Raw genomic sequence first — 16,651 nt, 5'->3', positions numbered from 1 at the left:
GATGCCCTAATATGATAGGCAGCACAAAGAGAAAGGCGTTTAGGTTTCTTAGCCACTGGCACCATTATTCTGTCAGTACGCTTAACAGGCGACTGAAACCTTACTATGTGACAGGGTCTACCATTGCCAAGAAGCGGTCCATTGCTCCTACAATGTGACAGGGGCCGACCAATGGCACAGGTAGCCCCTGTCACATAGTAAGGGCAAAGGGCCACCGGTGCCATTTTGATTACTGGCAGCCAATGGACCAAGAGTAGATCACTCCCGGGACCCCCGCTGGACCACCAAGGACTTTTGGCAAGTCTTGGGGAGGTCAGGAGGGTGGGGGGTTGTAGCTAATCAAATTTGAAGGGTTGGAGGTTTTTGGGTTTTTTTTTCACGAAAGAGAACGATAAAAGTTTTCTGATCCGGGGAGTGGACAGAAATGGCCTTCCCCAGACCCGAAAACGAAATGGGGACAAAAAAAATTGTATGCACACCCCTAATTTGATCCATAAGACGCACAGACGCCTGGGAACAGAGCCAGTTTAGCACACCATTTTTTTTTTATTTTCCCACTCTGAATCCTAGGTGCATCTTATGGTCAGGTAAGCCTTATGGAGCGAAAAATACGGTATATACTGTGTTGTCAGTTTTCTCTGTCTCCATCTGCTGGTAGATGTGCATAACCCATTGGTTCTGGATTCTTCTGTCTGGACGCTTAGAAACTGAAACTTGCAAAATATGAAAACTCTTTTCTGCTCAGCAAAACAAACCTTGGAAACCTCCACTACTAGATCATGCACAAACTTCAAGATGAAGCAAAAATATCCAATGAAAAGGAAGAAAGACAACAGTGAGCAGAACCTTTAATTTAATGTACACATCTCTAGACTGCCTTTCAGGACCAGATTTAGCCCACCCAAAGTGTGTACAATAGTAAACATATTGCATTACAAAGTAACATTATAGCAGCAAAATACTTCAAATCTGATATATGTAAGTCAAAGTATATTCAGCAGTGAAACTGAAGACAGGTTAAATCAACAAAGCTCAATCACCTTTCATTCTTTTAATAGCAGCGTCCATCCGTAACCCATCTTTCTTGATTCGAGCTTTAAGAACTTGCCCAAAGTTTCCTTCCCCAATCACATCTTGAAATTTGATATCGTTCCAGTCCAGAACTGGATAGACAATGGGGTCAGGACTGTTCTTCGCTTTCTTTAGATGGGGTAGCATGCCTGAGTTAAACTGCACAGCTGGCTCCTCCCTCTGGAAGGATAAAGGACTTTGGGTAAGAGCAATGTATAATACCACAGGTAACCAATTGATCTAGATTTCACATAATTACTTAAAATTACCTATTACATTCTAGGCATAAGGGATAATGTTTTGTGCACCACAAGCATAGGGGAAATGACAAAATATGACCTTGGCATCTGATAAGCATCAGGGATTTTATTACTGATGGTTATTTAACATGCCTAGAAACAAAATATTGATTGATAGTTTTGCTTTATTTCTCTCAAAACTAAACAGAACAAGAACATAACTGCACTGAGTTAAAAAGACAGAGACAAGATCTGCTCTGCCAAGTGGGAGACTTGCATTCTCAGCTCAGGTTTCGGTTCTGCTCCCATTTCTCTGGCTGCTCAGGGATTTATGCCCTGCTAAAGCAGTATTCAAAGGAAAGTGAAAGAGATGAATACTGATGTTACAGTGCTATTTTTTTTGGTAAGTGTCTTAGAGTATTTTTGCAGGGAAGTACAGCTTGGTCTCTTGGTTGTTTGAGGCATTTGCGGTGCTCAGACACAGAGGAAGGGAAAGTGGGAGAAAAGCAAGATGATTGCCATGAGTCATATATTCTGGCTTCTTCATGGGTCCTCGTTAGAAAGACTGCAAAGAAGGTTCCTCCAGTGGGGGGATGGGAGGTATTAGAGGTAAGAGGTACAGAAACATAGAAACAGAGAACCTGACAACAGATAAAGACCATAGAGCCCATCCACATCTCCTGCTCAGTTCTACATCTCCTGCTCAGCCTTAGTCCCTTTCTATCCCTCAGAGATCCTGTTTTATTGAATTCTGATTTGGTCTTCATCTCCACCACCTCCACAGAGAAGCTATTCTATGCATCCATCACCTTTTCTGTAAAGAATATTTCCTTATATTACTTCCCATTAGTGATGCCATCTGCCTCATTTTAGCAGAGACCATGCCGGATTCAGCAGAGACGAGTAGTTAGTACACATGCATCCAGTCAGGTCAGATCCAGAGTAAGGAGACTGGTTTTAGAGAGAAAGATCTGCTGTGCAGCAGAGCTCCACAGCAAGGCAACAGTGAGGAACTAGTTTGTGAGGCCTATCATTCCATCTCCATCTAGGTCAGGTGGTGCTCCATTGCTGTGGTTACAGACAGGCCAAGCAGTAGGTCTAACCTTGTCTGAGTTTCCCAGCATGCAAGATTAGCATTCATGTCCCTGAGGGTCATAGATAGAGGAATGAAGCCAAGGTGGGACATAAAACAGGGCTGGATCTAAGCTGACTGGTGTCCTGTGTGAAAACTGAAATCGGTGGCCCCCAATCCCTTGGTGGCAGGTCCATCCCACAGCACTGCCTCCTTTAGCAGTGGTGGTGACTCAGCACAGTATACTCATCTCTCCCACACCTACTCCTTCCACCCTGAGTTCAGCACCAATATCCTCTTTGCCCTACTGAGAAATTAAATTGTGGACCTGCTATTGGAAATTTGTAAACTATCAGTAGCATCCTCTATGGTAGTTGAAGACTGGAAGGTTGCCAATGTAACAGCAATTTTTAAAAAGGTATCAAGGGTGATCCAGGAAACTACAGACCAGTGAATCTGACATCTGTGCCAGGCAAATGGTAGAAATTATCATAAAGAACAAAAGTGCTGAACCTACAGATAAGCTTAGTTTAATGGGACAAAGCCAACATGGATTTAGCCAAGGGAAGTGTTGCCTCACAAATTTGCTACATTTTTTGAGGATATAAATAAACATGTGAATAAAGGTGAGCAAGTTGATAATAGTGTATCTGGATTTCCAGAAAACATTTGACAAAGTCTCTCATGAGCATCTTCTTAGGAAATTAAAAAAGTCATGGGATAAGAGGCAGTGTCCTACTGTGGAATGCCAACTGGTTAAATGATAGAAAACAGAGAGCAGGGCTAAATGGTAAATTTTCCCAATGGAGAAAGGTGAATAGAGGAGTGCCCCTGGTTCTGGATTCATCTGTCTGGATGCTGGAAATGGAAACAGCAAGTAATCAAATTTGCCAATGACACAAAATTATTCAAAGTTGTTAAATCACAAGAGGATTGTGAGAAATTGCAAGGCTGGGAGACTGGGCGTGCAAATGGGAAATGAAATTAAATGTGGATAAGTGCAAAGTGATGCATTTAGAGAAGAGGAATCCAAATTACGGCTACACAATGCAAGGTTCTACATTAGGAGTCACCACTCAGGAAAGGATCTAGGCGTTAATCGGCATGCTAGGTATCACTTGTTCAAGGAACAGATACTAGCAAATCATCGATGACTGTGTAAGCAGTGATGATGCGATTCTTTGATCGAACAGCATGCAGTACCTCACCGCGCAAGTAAACACAACGTTGTGTTTACTTGCGCGGTGAGGTACTGCATGCTGTTCCTTGAACAAGTGATACCTAGCATGCCGATTAACGCGTCTTCATCCTAAAACCGAACAGAGCCAATTTAAAAGGTTCAAAAGCCCCTGAGGCAGCTCGTAGAGCAAAACTCGGCCAGAGTCGGGCAAGTTTCAATAAAGTCCATGTTTACCGATTCCATCTTGTCGTCCTTTTGCTGCTAGCCACATGTAGCCACATGTAGAAAATATATGTCTGTATTCACTTTTGCATGCACATATACGCATGTAAAAAAAGGAGTGGTCGGGGCATTTCCAGGCAGGGCTAATATTTACCTGCTTAAGTTGCTATTTTATAAGACACTTACATATGTACATTTGCCAGCTTACATATTTTTACCCCTGCTAACTATCTGGGGTAAATGGTATTAAACGTGATTATTGAGTAGTACTGACTGGGTGGAAGATCTGGGTGAACTGGGGGGAGTTAAGGTTGAAGAACCAGGAGGGTCTCCGTGACCTAGAGAAGGACTGGGCAAACTGGTGTACTAATTGGTAAACTGGCTAACTTCATTTACACACACATGTTGTAAAATTGGCCAACGTATGCATGTAAATCGGTAGCTATAGGAGTTAAGTCCTACTTTTCTTTTGCATGTGAAATATTCACGTGCATATTTTTAAAATAGGTAAGAAATGTACGTGCATTCAACGTATTGATATACGTGAGTTCAATGCATTGCTTGTAGTCGTGCATAAGCCCTATACACACACGAAAGTTTCAGGGTAGAGATGCGTGCATTTTATAAAATGCGTATTATAAAATAATGGCATAGATCTGCTTGCGGCTATATACGTGCATATATGCCACCGCGCGCATTTGTTTGAGAGTCATTCTCTGGATCTTTAATGCGATCACTGTGGTCCACGTACAGATTTCTTCTCCCCCCACAGCCCATCTCCCCTAAAAAAAAAAAAAGCCCTGCAAAGTCTACCTAAAAGGTTCCCTTAGGGAAAAGAATAACATCCCCTCAAAAATGAAAAAAAACCCCAACCCTTAACCTGAAAACGTACCACTCCGTTTTGGAAAGCTTGCACCATCCTGCGCTGAAAGTGAGCTCGTTTGAACTGCAGCATGATCAGAAAGGCCAGCAGTATGGTCAAGCAGGTCATTCCCACGGAGCCGAGGATAGCGATGAGCAGCATGTTCCCATCTCTCGCCTCGTGCGCAGCTGAGGAGGAAAGAAAGAAACCCCTTTAGGGAAGTAAACTGACAATTCGCTACAAATGTTTTTTTTTCCTGCTAGCAAATGATACTATGAAAAGGAAATTTATAATCGGATAAGAAAAAGAGAAATACATTACAGATATTTCACTATAATTAATGATAATGTTCTATTCTGATTAAACATATTTCATAACTACACATAACAGGAAAACGTGCCTCCCACTGCTGGGAATTAATTTTGCCATATTTGAGTCTCTTCAATAATGAACATCGGTCATTCTGAGGTCAATATTCAAAAGCCATTTAGATGGAAAACTTAAAAGTTATCCACCTAAATGGCAAGGTTTTGGATATTCAGCCCCTTATCTAGCTAGATTTAAGCTGGATAAGTCTTTATCCAGCTAAAATCAAGCTGGCTAAAAGTGTAGTTTACACTTCCAGTGCTGCCTCTCTGTCAGAAGGAGCAATGGAGCTGTCCCGCTGAATATACAGGACAAGTTATCCAGCTAACTTTAACCGGATAACTAGTCCACTTCCCAGTCTACTAAATATGACCCCCTCAGAGTCTCTGGAAAAACTCATCAGCTGCTGCTTTCACTAAATACGGCCAGTTTGAATCTGATATGTGCTCCCATAGGCCTCAATTCAGCAAAATTTCTGAGCTGGGTAAATGGCTGATTAGCTGGTGATATTCAGCCTACACTATGTTTTTTCATGCTGCTAAATACATATTTGGCTGTTCCGATGAAATATACTGTACACTACAAAAGATATGGTGGACCGATGCGCAGAAGCCACATTAATGAGAAAGTCACAAAGCAAAATGTGTGCTGCGATAATACTTATGATGGATTGTTAGTGAAAAATAATTAAAATAAATGTTGTTTTTAACAAAGTAAATGTAATACAAAGTGCAACGTCTTAAACAAAAATATTTTAATTGACAACGGTTTTTGTAAATCTAAACAAATGTACATCAGTTGCCTAAATGGATGTTAATGAGTTCAGTCCCCCCAACACGGGACTGTTTCACATAGCTGCATTGGGAGGGACATAGGCTGACATTTACTTTGTTAAAAACTACATTTAGTTTAATTGTTTTTCACTAATAATCCACCATAAGTATTATCGCAGCACATATTTTGCTTTGTGAAGTATACTCTACTACATTATTATTTCCGTCTCTCTCAATTTTTGCAGAATCAAGGCCTAAATGAATAGGCTCACTGACAGACAAGTGAATTTGGCACTTGTGTTTGGATGGAAAGAGACGAAAAATATAGACGAGACACCGCGCCTCTTGATGCACCATAGCACGGCACTGAAGACTGCTACATTGCACCTTCTTGATTTTCAGACAACCTACCTCTAATTTCTAAGGACGTTTTCAGTTGCATCCTGGAATTCGGGAAGCTCTGCCCAATATTGTTCTCTGCACAGACTTCCACCACATAGGGAATATCAGCCTCTAGGCCCTTGAGCTGGTACTGAGTGATGGAGATATTCCTTATCTTGATGTCATGATTGAAGTCCATGCTGTCGGAGATTTTGTAACGAATAACGATTGAGAAGATAGAGTGACCTTCCTCCAATGACCAGGAGATGATGGCAGAGGAATCTGTGACGTTAAAAATGTTAATGTTTGTAGGTGCAGGAGGGATTCCTGTGGAGAACAAAAGCACGTTGTTCATAGTAACATAGTCAATGACGGCAGATAAAGACCCAAATTGTCCATCCATTCGGCCCAGCAATTTGGTTATGATTGTAGCTGCCACTTTGTGCAGGTTACCCCATGCCTTCTGTTAAGGCTTCATATTTATTTATTCATTGTTATCCACTGAGCAGCAAAGAAATACCTAGAGTATCTGCACATAATCTACTTTGAATTTTTTGAAAAAATGGAATATATATCAAATAAATACATAAATATATATATATTATTTTTTTTGCAAACAACTTGATTGAATTTCACCTTCAACATTAAAATACTTGTCTTTCAACACTATGGTTGAACTCATGCTGAAACACATTCTTCCAGTACAGGTCATTAGGACATTTCTAATTATTGACTTCTATTTATCCACCTACTGCAGTGCAAAAACAGCAGGAAGCACAAGACACATTTTTAGAAAAGCTCCTGCCCCAGGCAATGGTTACAGTCAGAACCTCATCCCCCTTCTCCCGGTTTGCTGGGTGGCACATGTGGCCTTCCCCCACATTGGGACAGGCTGAGCCACTATTGACCAGCTCAGGGAGCATGCAGTCATGTCTGAGGATGGGAGAGGATACGGAAGGGGGCCGGTATAGGTGCCTGGTATCAGATGCTTGAAGAGGCTAAGCCTTTCCAAAGTCCAGGCTAGCAGGTAGTAGGAGCAGAGCTCTGTGCTGCCCACTATCTGGGTCTGTGGGCAACACAAACATGGGAACACTCCAGGTTTCATCTGGCCTACCCGGGAACTCTGCGGGTTTGACCTGGCACTGGGTCTCTGAGAAAGCAACCAGAATCTCCAGGTACTAAAAATCACCTGCCTTGCCTGCCTGATTCCTTGGTGTAGGCTAAGAACAGAAAAGGCACGAGGACAGAAGTTGAGGCAGGAACTGGAAGGAAACACTTTCTCCAGCCCCACAGTGCCCAGGAAGGTAAAGAAGATGGAAGCGTGAGAGGCAAGAGTGAGTAGGGGAGTGAGGGGAGGGGGAGGAGGCACAGAAAGGACAGAGTAAGAGGGATGTGTGTGGGGGGGGGGGGGAGGGAGAGGCAAGAGGGGAGATTAAAGATGGAAAGACAGGGGAGAAGCAAAAGTAGAGAGAGAGAGAGAGAGAAGACACCAAGAGCTGGAAGGGACAGAGGAGAATAAGAATAGGAAGAAAGGGGCAAGTAAGGGTAGAAAGCGAGAACTGCAAAAAAGAGGGGAAGGCGAGAGGAGAGAACAAGATGGGGATGGAGGAGAAAGCAAGGTGGAAGGGAGAGTAAAAGAAGGGGTTGGAGAAGTGGGAGAAGAGAAGAGAGAGGAGGAGAGAAGCACAAGGATGGCAGGAAATGGAGAAGGAGAGGACCCTGGATTGAACATAAGAACTTAAGATTTTCCATTCTGAGTCAGACCATAGGTCTATCAAGTCCAGTATCCTGTTTCCAACAAAGGCCAATCCAGGTCACAAGTATCTATCAGGATCCCAAAAGGTTGATAGATTCCATGCTGCTTATCCCAGAGATAAGAAGTGGATTTCCCCAAGTTCATCTTAATAATGAAATATAGACTTTTCTTCCAGGAACTACAGCTTTAACCACATCCTCTGGCAATGAATTCCAGAGCTTATTTATGCATTGAATAGGAAACTATTTTCTCCCATTTGTTTTAAATGTATCGCCTATTAACTTAATTGAATAACCCCTACCTTTTGAAAGCACAAACAACCGATTCACATTTACCATTTCCCCTCCACTCATTATTTTATAGACCTCTATCATATCTCCCCTCAGCCGTCTCTTCTCCAAGTTGAAGAGCCCTAATGTCTTTAGCCTTTCCTCATAGCGGAAAGAGGAGGCAGAACGATAAAAGGAGAGAATAAGAAGAGGAGAAAGAAGGAAAAAATCTGGAGAAGAGGAGGGAAAAAAGGAAGAGAAAGTATCCAGTGGTGAAGTAAAAAGATAAAAACGGTAGAAAAGACAAAGAAAGGACACCAGTGAGAGACAGAAAACAAAAAAAAAACAATAGAGACACAAGCAAGAATAAGAAAAGGAGATGCTGTGCCGAAAAATCAAACCAAAGACACCAAAGGTTGGAAACTATTTTATTATGTGAAAGAGAACATTAATTAAGAAGAAAGTAGTTGCAGGGGACAGGGGGAAGGAATGGAGGCAGAGAGAAAGTCTATGCAACCTTCACCCTCCCCACCTCACAGCTCTTCTGTTTTAGGCCTCCCTAAAGATAATGTGTGGCTTGCCTCTTCCCCTACATTCTCCCCTCTCTCCCTGGCATTGTGACTGGGTGGGAGCCTGGCTTGTCCACCCATATCGAAGGCCCTGAATGTTTGCACGGTCATAAGCTAAGGTGCAACCAATATCTTCAGACACGAAATGGCATGCATTGCAAATAGTTATCCCATACGCTGGATGTGTTTTTTAACTTGCTGTTCAAAGCTTGTTTCTGATTGGTCAGCAGAATTCTAAAAACGATCATTGGGATGCTTGGGGGGTTTGATACTTTTATTGGATCAGCAAATGATTGTTCTATACCTCCATGGAGTTGTGTGTTAATTTTTGTACTTCATAGGTTCTACTCCTCAGATGTGTCAAATCTGATATCATAGCCACTACAGAAGGCTAAGTTTTTTGGGACCAATATAGAAATAACATATTTTAATCCAAAAAAGAATTATGTTGTCTTATGCCTTGGCCTGCTTCTTTGGCCTCCCCTTTCTAGACCCATTTTGGTGAAAGCTGCTCCCCTGATTATAAATGCCTTGCAGCATCACTCTGTCTATTCCAGAAACTTCTCGAAAACCCACCTATTTGTTCTCACACTTAAACTATTTTTTTCTTCATATTTTGTCTGAACTTGTGATTCATTACTTATCTTTACCCTCGGTTCATATGAATGGAGATTTATTAGATCATACTAAATGTCTGTGTGTAGTTTGTGATTCCATACCATACCCCTTATAACATGGAACTGGATGGACATAGGTTCACCAAATTTGGTGTGGAGGTAGGTCCTTGGGCAGGCATTGGACCGTGGAGTTTTCAGAGTTGGTGGTTAGTTGGTGGGAAGGGGGGACAAAACTGGTGATTTTTCCATTAAAAAATGCAAAGGGTGTTAAACCGAGGCTACCTAGAATGTTATCCTTTCTACAGGTCACATCTTCTTACTTGTTTCTGCTAAAGGAATCTTATTTTAAAACATTTCAAAGTGAACACAGAAGTGAGCTTCTGGGAACTTGATTGAGGGTATAGTACCTCACACTGGCTCAACTTTACAACTGGCACAAACAAATCCATGAACTTACTGTCACTATAGGTCCACGCGCACACCATTTCACTCCACTCTCCCGGGGACTTCGTATTCACACGGACCCTGCACTGGTACAACTGTCGAGGTTCTAAATATTCCACGGTAACATCCAGCTGGTTTCGTGACACCTCCATAGATCTCGGCTCGCCGCTGCCATTCACTGTCCTGCATTGGACTTCATACACGTGGTCCTCTTCTGTGCTTTGGATGGCAGGCAGCCAGGTCAAGTTGAGCGATGTTTGATCCTTAGGAAGCAGGGTGAGTCTTCTGGGTGGGGGAAAGCCTTTGAGAAACACATAGATATGCAAGTTTAGTTAAGGTAGCGATATTCCGGCTTTGGCGTCAGAGGCAAGTGCTACTCTTCAGGCAAGGAAGGTGACCTAGACTGCAGAAAAAAATGTCTGCTTTGGTTTTTGCATTTTACAGTATTCCTAAGGATGATAATACTATACTTCACCTCAACATATGCTCACTTCCCCACTTTGTTCCCAGTTACTCTCAAAAAAAAGATGATAGGTAGGTAAAACAACCAACACACAAAGAAATTATGTGCCCTACACTTAGCTACAAAACCCCCCCCCCCCCATATCTTATTAATCCATAATTAAAACATGCCAGGAGAGGCAAAGTGTTCCCTATGATATACACACAAAAATGCACCTTTTCAAGTGTATGTATGGTATGATCATCAATTGCATCCTATGATGTCATGTTATTAGCAAACAGTGTAATGGCATTAACTTTTTTTTTCTAGTCTGAGCAGTGTGAGGTAGCTGGTGAGTAGACGTAGCCCTGCTGTTACAGCAAAGATCTGTTGAGTCAGAGGGAACACATTCTGGGCCCTCAATATGATTCACTTTAAGTGTATTGGTGCATCTGAAGAAGTGGCCTGTGTGCTCTCGAAAGCTCACCATCAAGAATATCATTGTTACTTTCTCATGCCGAGCCAGTAAAAGGAATTACCACCCTATATTGAATCCAGCTAATACAGCACCAAGCGAAATGGGACTTCTCCTTACAGCATAGAGAGTGCTTTTCAAAAACATTCACATCCATAAATCTCATTAAATGACCATTTAAAAATTACCCAGAGGGTAAAAGTACATGCACAAGTGATTTTGCTCATCATTTTACGCACTTTACAAAGAGGCTTTCCAAGGGGGGTAGTAGAAGTTGGAGCAGGGTCGATATTTACCCACATAATTTCAATTTTCTAAAATATGTACATAACTATACCTGCGCAAAGTTACAGCTCCTCGAAAACTTTGCGCCTGGATGTTGGCGCTGGTCCCATGCACACCCACATATTTTCAGAGCGCATTTAAGCTCATAAATCTGCTTTGAAAATCCAGGGTAAGGTCCGCGGGTGAAACGTATGTGAGCTATTCCTCTTCCTAGAGCAGGCCTCCAGAGATAAGCATCACCTCATTAAAAAATAAGACCCTTTTCTTTCATATGTGACTTGCAGTTCATATCTGTCACTTTTGTTCATGTTTACCCAATAGGAGCCCATGAGGACTTGTGATGTGTTTCCCGGGAGCTCTTATCATTAGGCAGTGTTTTTCTGTCATCAGGTAGTGCCAGTTCCTGAAATAATCTCATGGAACTTTGTGTTCAGTCTGTTTCAATTATTTATTGCATTTATTTTTCAACCAGAGGTTAAATGAATATCTAAATAAGACTCTTTGCAACTTGTTTCAGAACTCAAATTTGCCGCCCCTTTCCCCAACCCTGTAACATCTGTTTGGATTCTGTAGTTCAGTCGGCACCAAAATAGTAATTGGATTTCTACTGCATACAAAACTTTGGTAACTAATCGAACTGGGTGGTTGTTTCCATAATTTAAGCATATTACGATACAGTCCCCCTCTTAAGTTGCATAGCAAATAATTTTGGAACCCAGCTACCAAAGCTGAAAACTTAACCGTCTTGACTTAGTAAGAATAAAACATTTGAGTAGGTGAGAAGTCAGCTACAAGTGCTTTCTGAGAATGTTAAGTGAGAAATGTACCATAAATTATTGACCTCACTCACATTTATGTACAATTGCATTCTGACAACTGCTATCAGTCCTCCTTCGGTTACATCACATGCAATTATAGAAAAGCAGAGTATTGTAACGCTGTATATTTATTGGCAAAGATGATTTCATTGAAACATGCTCTGGAGCATTTTACAGTTATGTGGTCTGCAGAAACCATTCCACTTGTGGCATTGTCAGTCAACCTTCAGGCAGCAGAGATTATAACCACCCACACTGCTGTTATTCATCTCAACAAGCCCTCTGTTAGCCGGGCCATTTCTAACTCTTGAAAAGCTTGAGACCTGAAACTAATGTCTTGTTTTTCACTCCATTTCTTGCCAATGGTAGACTTCTGCTAACTGCAGCTTAGACCCAACAGCAATATTTAGAGGTGTGCAAAAAAAAAAAAAAAGAAGAAGCATATATTGGGCTATACTGCCCCAGCAACTGAAAATCTCATGAACCTGCCCTAATATTATTTTTTTGAAGCTAGGAGTGAGGAGACACAGGGCTGTCACACATGGCCCACCTATGGGTCTCTCTTTTTACACCATGGAGGATGTTTTATTATGAAATTAATTTCAGAATGTTTCTGCATTTTTGACCGTCTCTAGCAATCACTGGCTTCCATTTATTGTTGGGCTCACTCTGCCAAGCGAAACCTGAGAGTGTGCCTGCTTTCCTAGCAAGTCCTGCCACAAGGCAGTAGCACTTTGGGCATCAGAAGCAGAAGCAGCAGAGCCATCAGCATGAGTAGGACGTCATAAGGCATTTCTATTATGAAAGCAAACATAAACTCTGGCTGAAGCTGCTTCTTTGTTCATGAGAATGGTTTAACGCTACTATGGCTAGGCAAAGTACACCTTGGACTTAACCAATATTCATACTGAAGAATATACATCCCACCCAAGCAGAGAATATACATTCCAAGTATTCAGAGGTGTCAGCTACTTAAAAGAGTTGGGGGCATGAGCCCATGGGGATCAGGCCCTTACAGTCTCTCCCATGAGATTTTGAAAATTAAATTTACCACAATCCTGTAAAAACCACAATCCTGTAAAAACAGAGACACTAGTGTTACTGAGATCCTGCTGACCTCATGGGGACATAGTAACATAGTAGTGACAGCAGATAACGTCCAGATGGTTCATCCAGTCCATCCAGTAACTGCCGCTCCGTGCAGGTTACCCCCATCTGTTCTGTTAAGGGTAGTAATTGCCGCCCCATGCAGAAATGTTACACCACCCCTTTCTTTATGCCTTTAGGGATCATCTGTGTTTGTCCTATGCCCTTTTGAATACATTAACTATTCTCACCTTCACCACTTCTTCTTGGAGAGCATTCCAGACATCCACCACCCTTTATGTGAAGAAATATTTTCTGATATTGGTTCTGAGTCTTTCCCCCTGGAGTTTCATATCCTGACCCCTAGTTCAGTGCACGTCGAGCGCACATTTTTGGGCGGTAATTGCTAATAGCCTCATCAACATGAATTTACGTGCGATAAGCGCTAATAGCTACAGGCTGGTTTGGATGTGTGTCTGAGATGCGCTAATCCCCTTATTGCATGAGGGGTTTTGGACTCGCGTCCAAAATGCGTGTCCAAGCGCCTGTAAAGCCGTGCGCTCAGCCGAGCGCACTATCTTGCATCGGCCTGAGTGAGAGTACAAATGTTGCTATGCAGCACATAGAGAACTCATACAAAAATAAGGGTTTTTATGTTAAGAAGGAAGTACATGAAAAGGGTCACTGTCTGTCCTACATCACAGTATTCATTTATGTGAAGAATGAAGGGAACAAAAGATTCATACCAAGCGCATCAGTCATAAATCTAGCATCTGGTCCCGGGTGCCCTGTTCCACCGACTCCTTTCCGCAGGAGCTGAACGCAGAGCAGGTACTCGGTTCTCGGTTCCAAGCCCTCCAGTCTCACAACGCTTTCATTTACTGGTACTGAAAAGGGATCAACATCTCTCCTGTTATAAAGCTAAATCATTCAAGCCATAACATTTTGGTATGAAACTTCCAACACTAAAATGATCGCTACCATGTGTTTTCACTTTTCAAGCTTTAATAGCAAACACCACATTAGCGATTTCAAGATCTCCCTCAGAATTCGGCTGACCTCGCTTTCCCTCTCTCCCTCTTTCAGATTCAGGAAACATTACCGGCATCACAATTTGCACATGTTGTCAAACAAGTTTAGAGGGTAATTCTGGAGCACATAAATTAGACAGCAAGAACCCACATAAGTTACACTGATTTTGAAAGCGAACTCATGCACGCAAGTTCACTTTGAAAATTATCCCACCAAAATTATCCACATACATTTTACAGCTGCTATTATATACGGGGAAAAAAAATTTCTTGCGATTTTACATGCATATTTTGGAAAATGCAAACATACATGGGTAAGTGCAATATCCCCCTAGCCCCCAGTCCCACTCCTGGGAATGCTTCCGATCACTCTGGGTAATCTTACAGTCATACAGGGCATACCCATGCAAGTTTACCTGCCTATCAGGCCGTTTCCACAGGTAAAGCACTATTTTACCTGTGGAAATATCTTCAAAAGCTACCTTCTCTTAAAGGTGCTTTACCCGTGGAAACAGGCTTTTTCAGAAACTGCCTGCCCCATAGGCGGGTTCGAGTACAAGCGTAGGCTCTCTATGTGCGAGCTTTCACTCACAGTGGCACGAGGAGTTCCCAGGGATGGGGCTGGGGTTTTTCAGAGCTACTGGCATGCTTTTGCATTTTCAAAAGAATGCATGTAAGTTTTCTCCTAAAAAAGCTTCCCGTGTAAGTTAATAGAGGTCAATGAGTGTGGGTAGTTTTCCTGGGGTCCTTTTGAAAATTAGTGTGAAGCCTGTGGGTAAAAATTGACCGTAGAGTGTACTTATGTGGACAGTCTTAAAATTACCTCCCAAAGTGGTTAAAATAAAAGAGAGGTAAGGTATCCACTTAATAGTGAAAAATAGCAGTGCTACACCTGTGTACTATAGAAAGAATGGACTGGGTTTAATGTGATTTCCCCCTCTATGGGAAATACTAAGGTGAGCAAAAGAGCAGGGAAGATTCCAGTTAACAAAACCTTATCTTTAGGTTAAGGGGTGTTCCTGAAATCCTTGACAGGCAGAATGGTTCAGCCCCTAGAGGCAGGGATTTTGGAAAGGGGATGTTACTCTGGTTAAGAAGTGGGCTGGGGCTCCCTCAGAGTCACCAAGCCAGGAGAAGGAGGCAGATGTGACCTCTCCCGGGGTTACAGGGGCAAGGAGAAGGAGTTGGCCAGAGATACCCCGCAGGTGTCTCAGGTATCCTAAATGGAGAGACAACTAAAGAATTTGTTATTGGAGTTACAGAGTGAATAAAGGAACTCTAAGGAGGGCCTTCTGGACCAGAAAGGAACCTGTGCCTGGTTGCAGCCTCTGAACAGCGTTGGGGAGCTGCTTTCCATCTACAGCAGAGGGAGTGACTTGCCTTGTAGTCATCCTGAAAGTTGTGAGCTATAAATGGGGATTCAGTGCTAGTGGATATAATGGGCCTAGACCAAGGCTGAGAAGAGATTGTATATAGAATTGTGATTTGACCTTGTTCTGAATCTTGGAGAAAGACTGAGAGTGAAATTTCTGATTTTATTTTTCTGGAAGAGTGAGTTCTACAATTGTTAGACTGATTAAACAGGTAGGTTATTTAAATAAATGGTCTTCTTGTTGGAGCATACGCTCTGAAGAGGACAGTGAATTTTTGGAGTTGTCTGGGTGAGTGTCCTTGGCTCAGTTTGACCCTGCAGGACTGCCTGCTCCCAGCCCATGACCCAACTGAGACTGATTTCCTCATGTTGGGTGAGATACTCCAGGCTCCCTGAAGCTGAGAAGGTGACCTCAGATGAACAGGGGATTACAAAAGTAAGATTAAATTATAGGATACAGATAGAACAATAACAAGGACAGTTTTTGGGTACCGGTGTTACACTGCATGCAGACTCTGGCTTCTTGGAGTTTCCGGTTCAGTTTTGTCATCATATTTCTATTCTAGTGTGTGGTCTTTTATTCTGTATTTGGTGAGGGTCTGACTGTTTTCTGTATGTGTGCCCAAAATGCGGTATTCTGCTAGCATGTGGGATCTGCGTAGGGACCAACAGCAGTCCAACTTATTCTGTTTCCCAATCTGTGCCCCTTCTAGCAGCAGATATATTGGTGTTCTAGGGCACCCTGCTATATTTGCAGTGCTGCCTTTTCATGGGTAGGGTTTTTGCTGTTTGAATCCAGAGAGTTAGTGCTGTTTTGGTATGGCAGGTTTGCAATATATGTCCTGAGCATGTTTTTGCAGGGTTTTGTGTTATTTCACAGAGTTTGAGTAGCTGAAGAGGACACCATAATTTGAATATTCTTTGTTGTATGGCGAGTAGTGAAGGACACTATCCTAGTTCTACGTAGTGCCCATTGTTAGGTATGTTTCTGTGGATACAAGAGTGTTTGCAGAACTGCAGTTGGGGCTGTCTCCCATTCTGTATAGTTTGGTATTAATGATACATCCCAAACCTCGCTTCCATGTAAGAAGATTGGTTGAATTATGCTGTCAGATAATTTTAATAATAGCTTTAATAGGGGGGGGGGGGTGTTTGACATTGACCTCAGGTTTCTTTGTTGCATATAGAGCTCTTAGAGCATTCTCATGTAGCATCTTTATAGCTAATTTAAAAGTCTCAGATGCACTTAATCTCAGGCTAAGGTATGTAAATTCTAGGGTATGCTCATCTTCTTGTTTTTTTTTTAGGTAAAATGTGAATT

General features: G+C 42.2%; 1 protein-coding gene across 2 annotated transcripts in view; it reads right to left on the bottom strand.

The window, feature by feature from the left end:
• TEK (TEK receptor tyrosine kinase) overlaps positions 1 to 16,651 on the bottom strand; it is a 204,923-nt gene that overhangs the window by 57,587 nt on the left and 130,685 nt on the right. For both annotated transcript variants that reach the window (XM_029606483.1, XM_029606474.1), the window contains exons 11-15: positions 13,674 to 13,814; positions 9,835 to 10,122; positions 6,197 to 6,493; positions 4,677 to 4,834; positions 1,041 to 1,251 (exon numbers count right to left, since the gene is read on the bottom strand). In XM_029606483.1, the coding sequence (XP_029462343.1) occupies positions 1,041 to 1,251; positions 4,677 to 4,834; positions 6,197 to 6,493; positions 9,835 to 10,122; positions 13,674 to 13,814 (1,095 nt within the window). The remainder of the gene's footprint in view (positions 1 to 1,040; positions 1,252 to 4,676; positions 4,835 to 6,196; positions 6,494 to 9,834; positions 10,123 to 13,673; positions 13,815 to 16,651) is intronic.

Source organism: Rhinatrema bivittatum, chromosome 1 (genome assembly GCF_901001135.1).
Source record: "Rhinatrema bivittatum chromosome 1, aRhiBiv1.1, whole genome shotgun sequence".
NCBI classification, from domain to species: domain Eukaryota; kingdom Metazoa; phylum Chordata; class Amphibia; order Gymnophiona; family Rhinatrematidae; genus Rhinatrema; species Rhinatrema bivittatum.
This window is presented reverse-complemented; position numbering and strand designations above follow the sequence as displayed.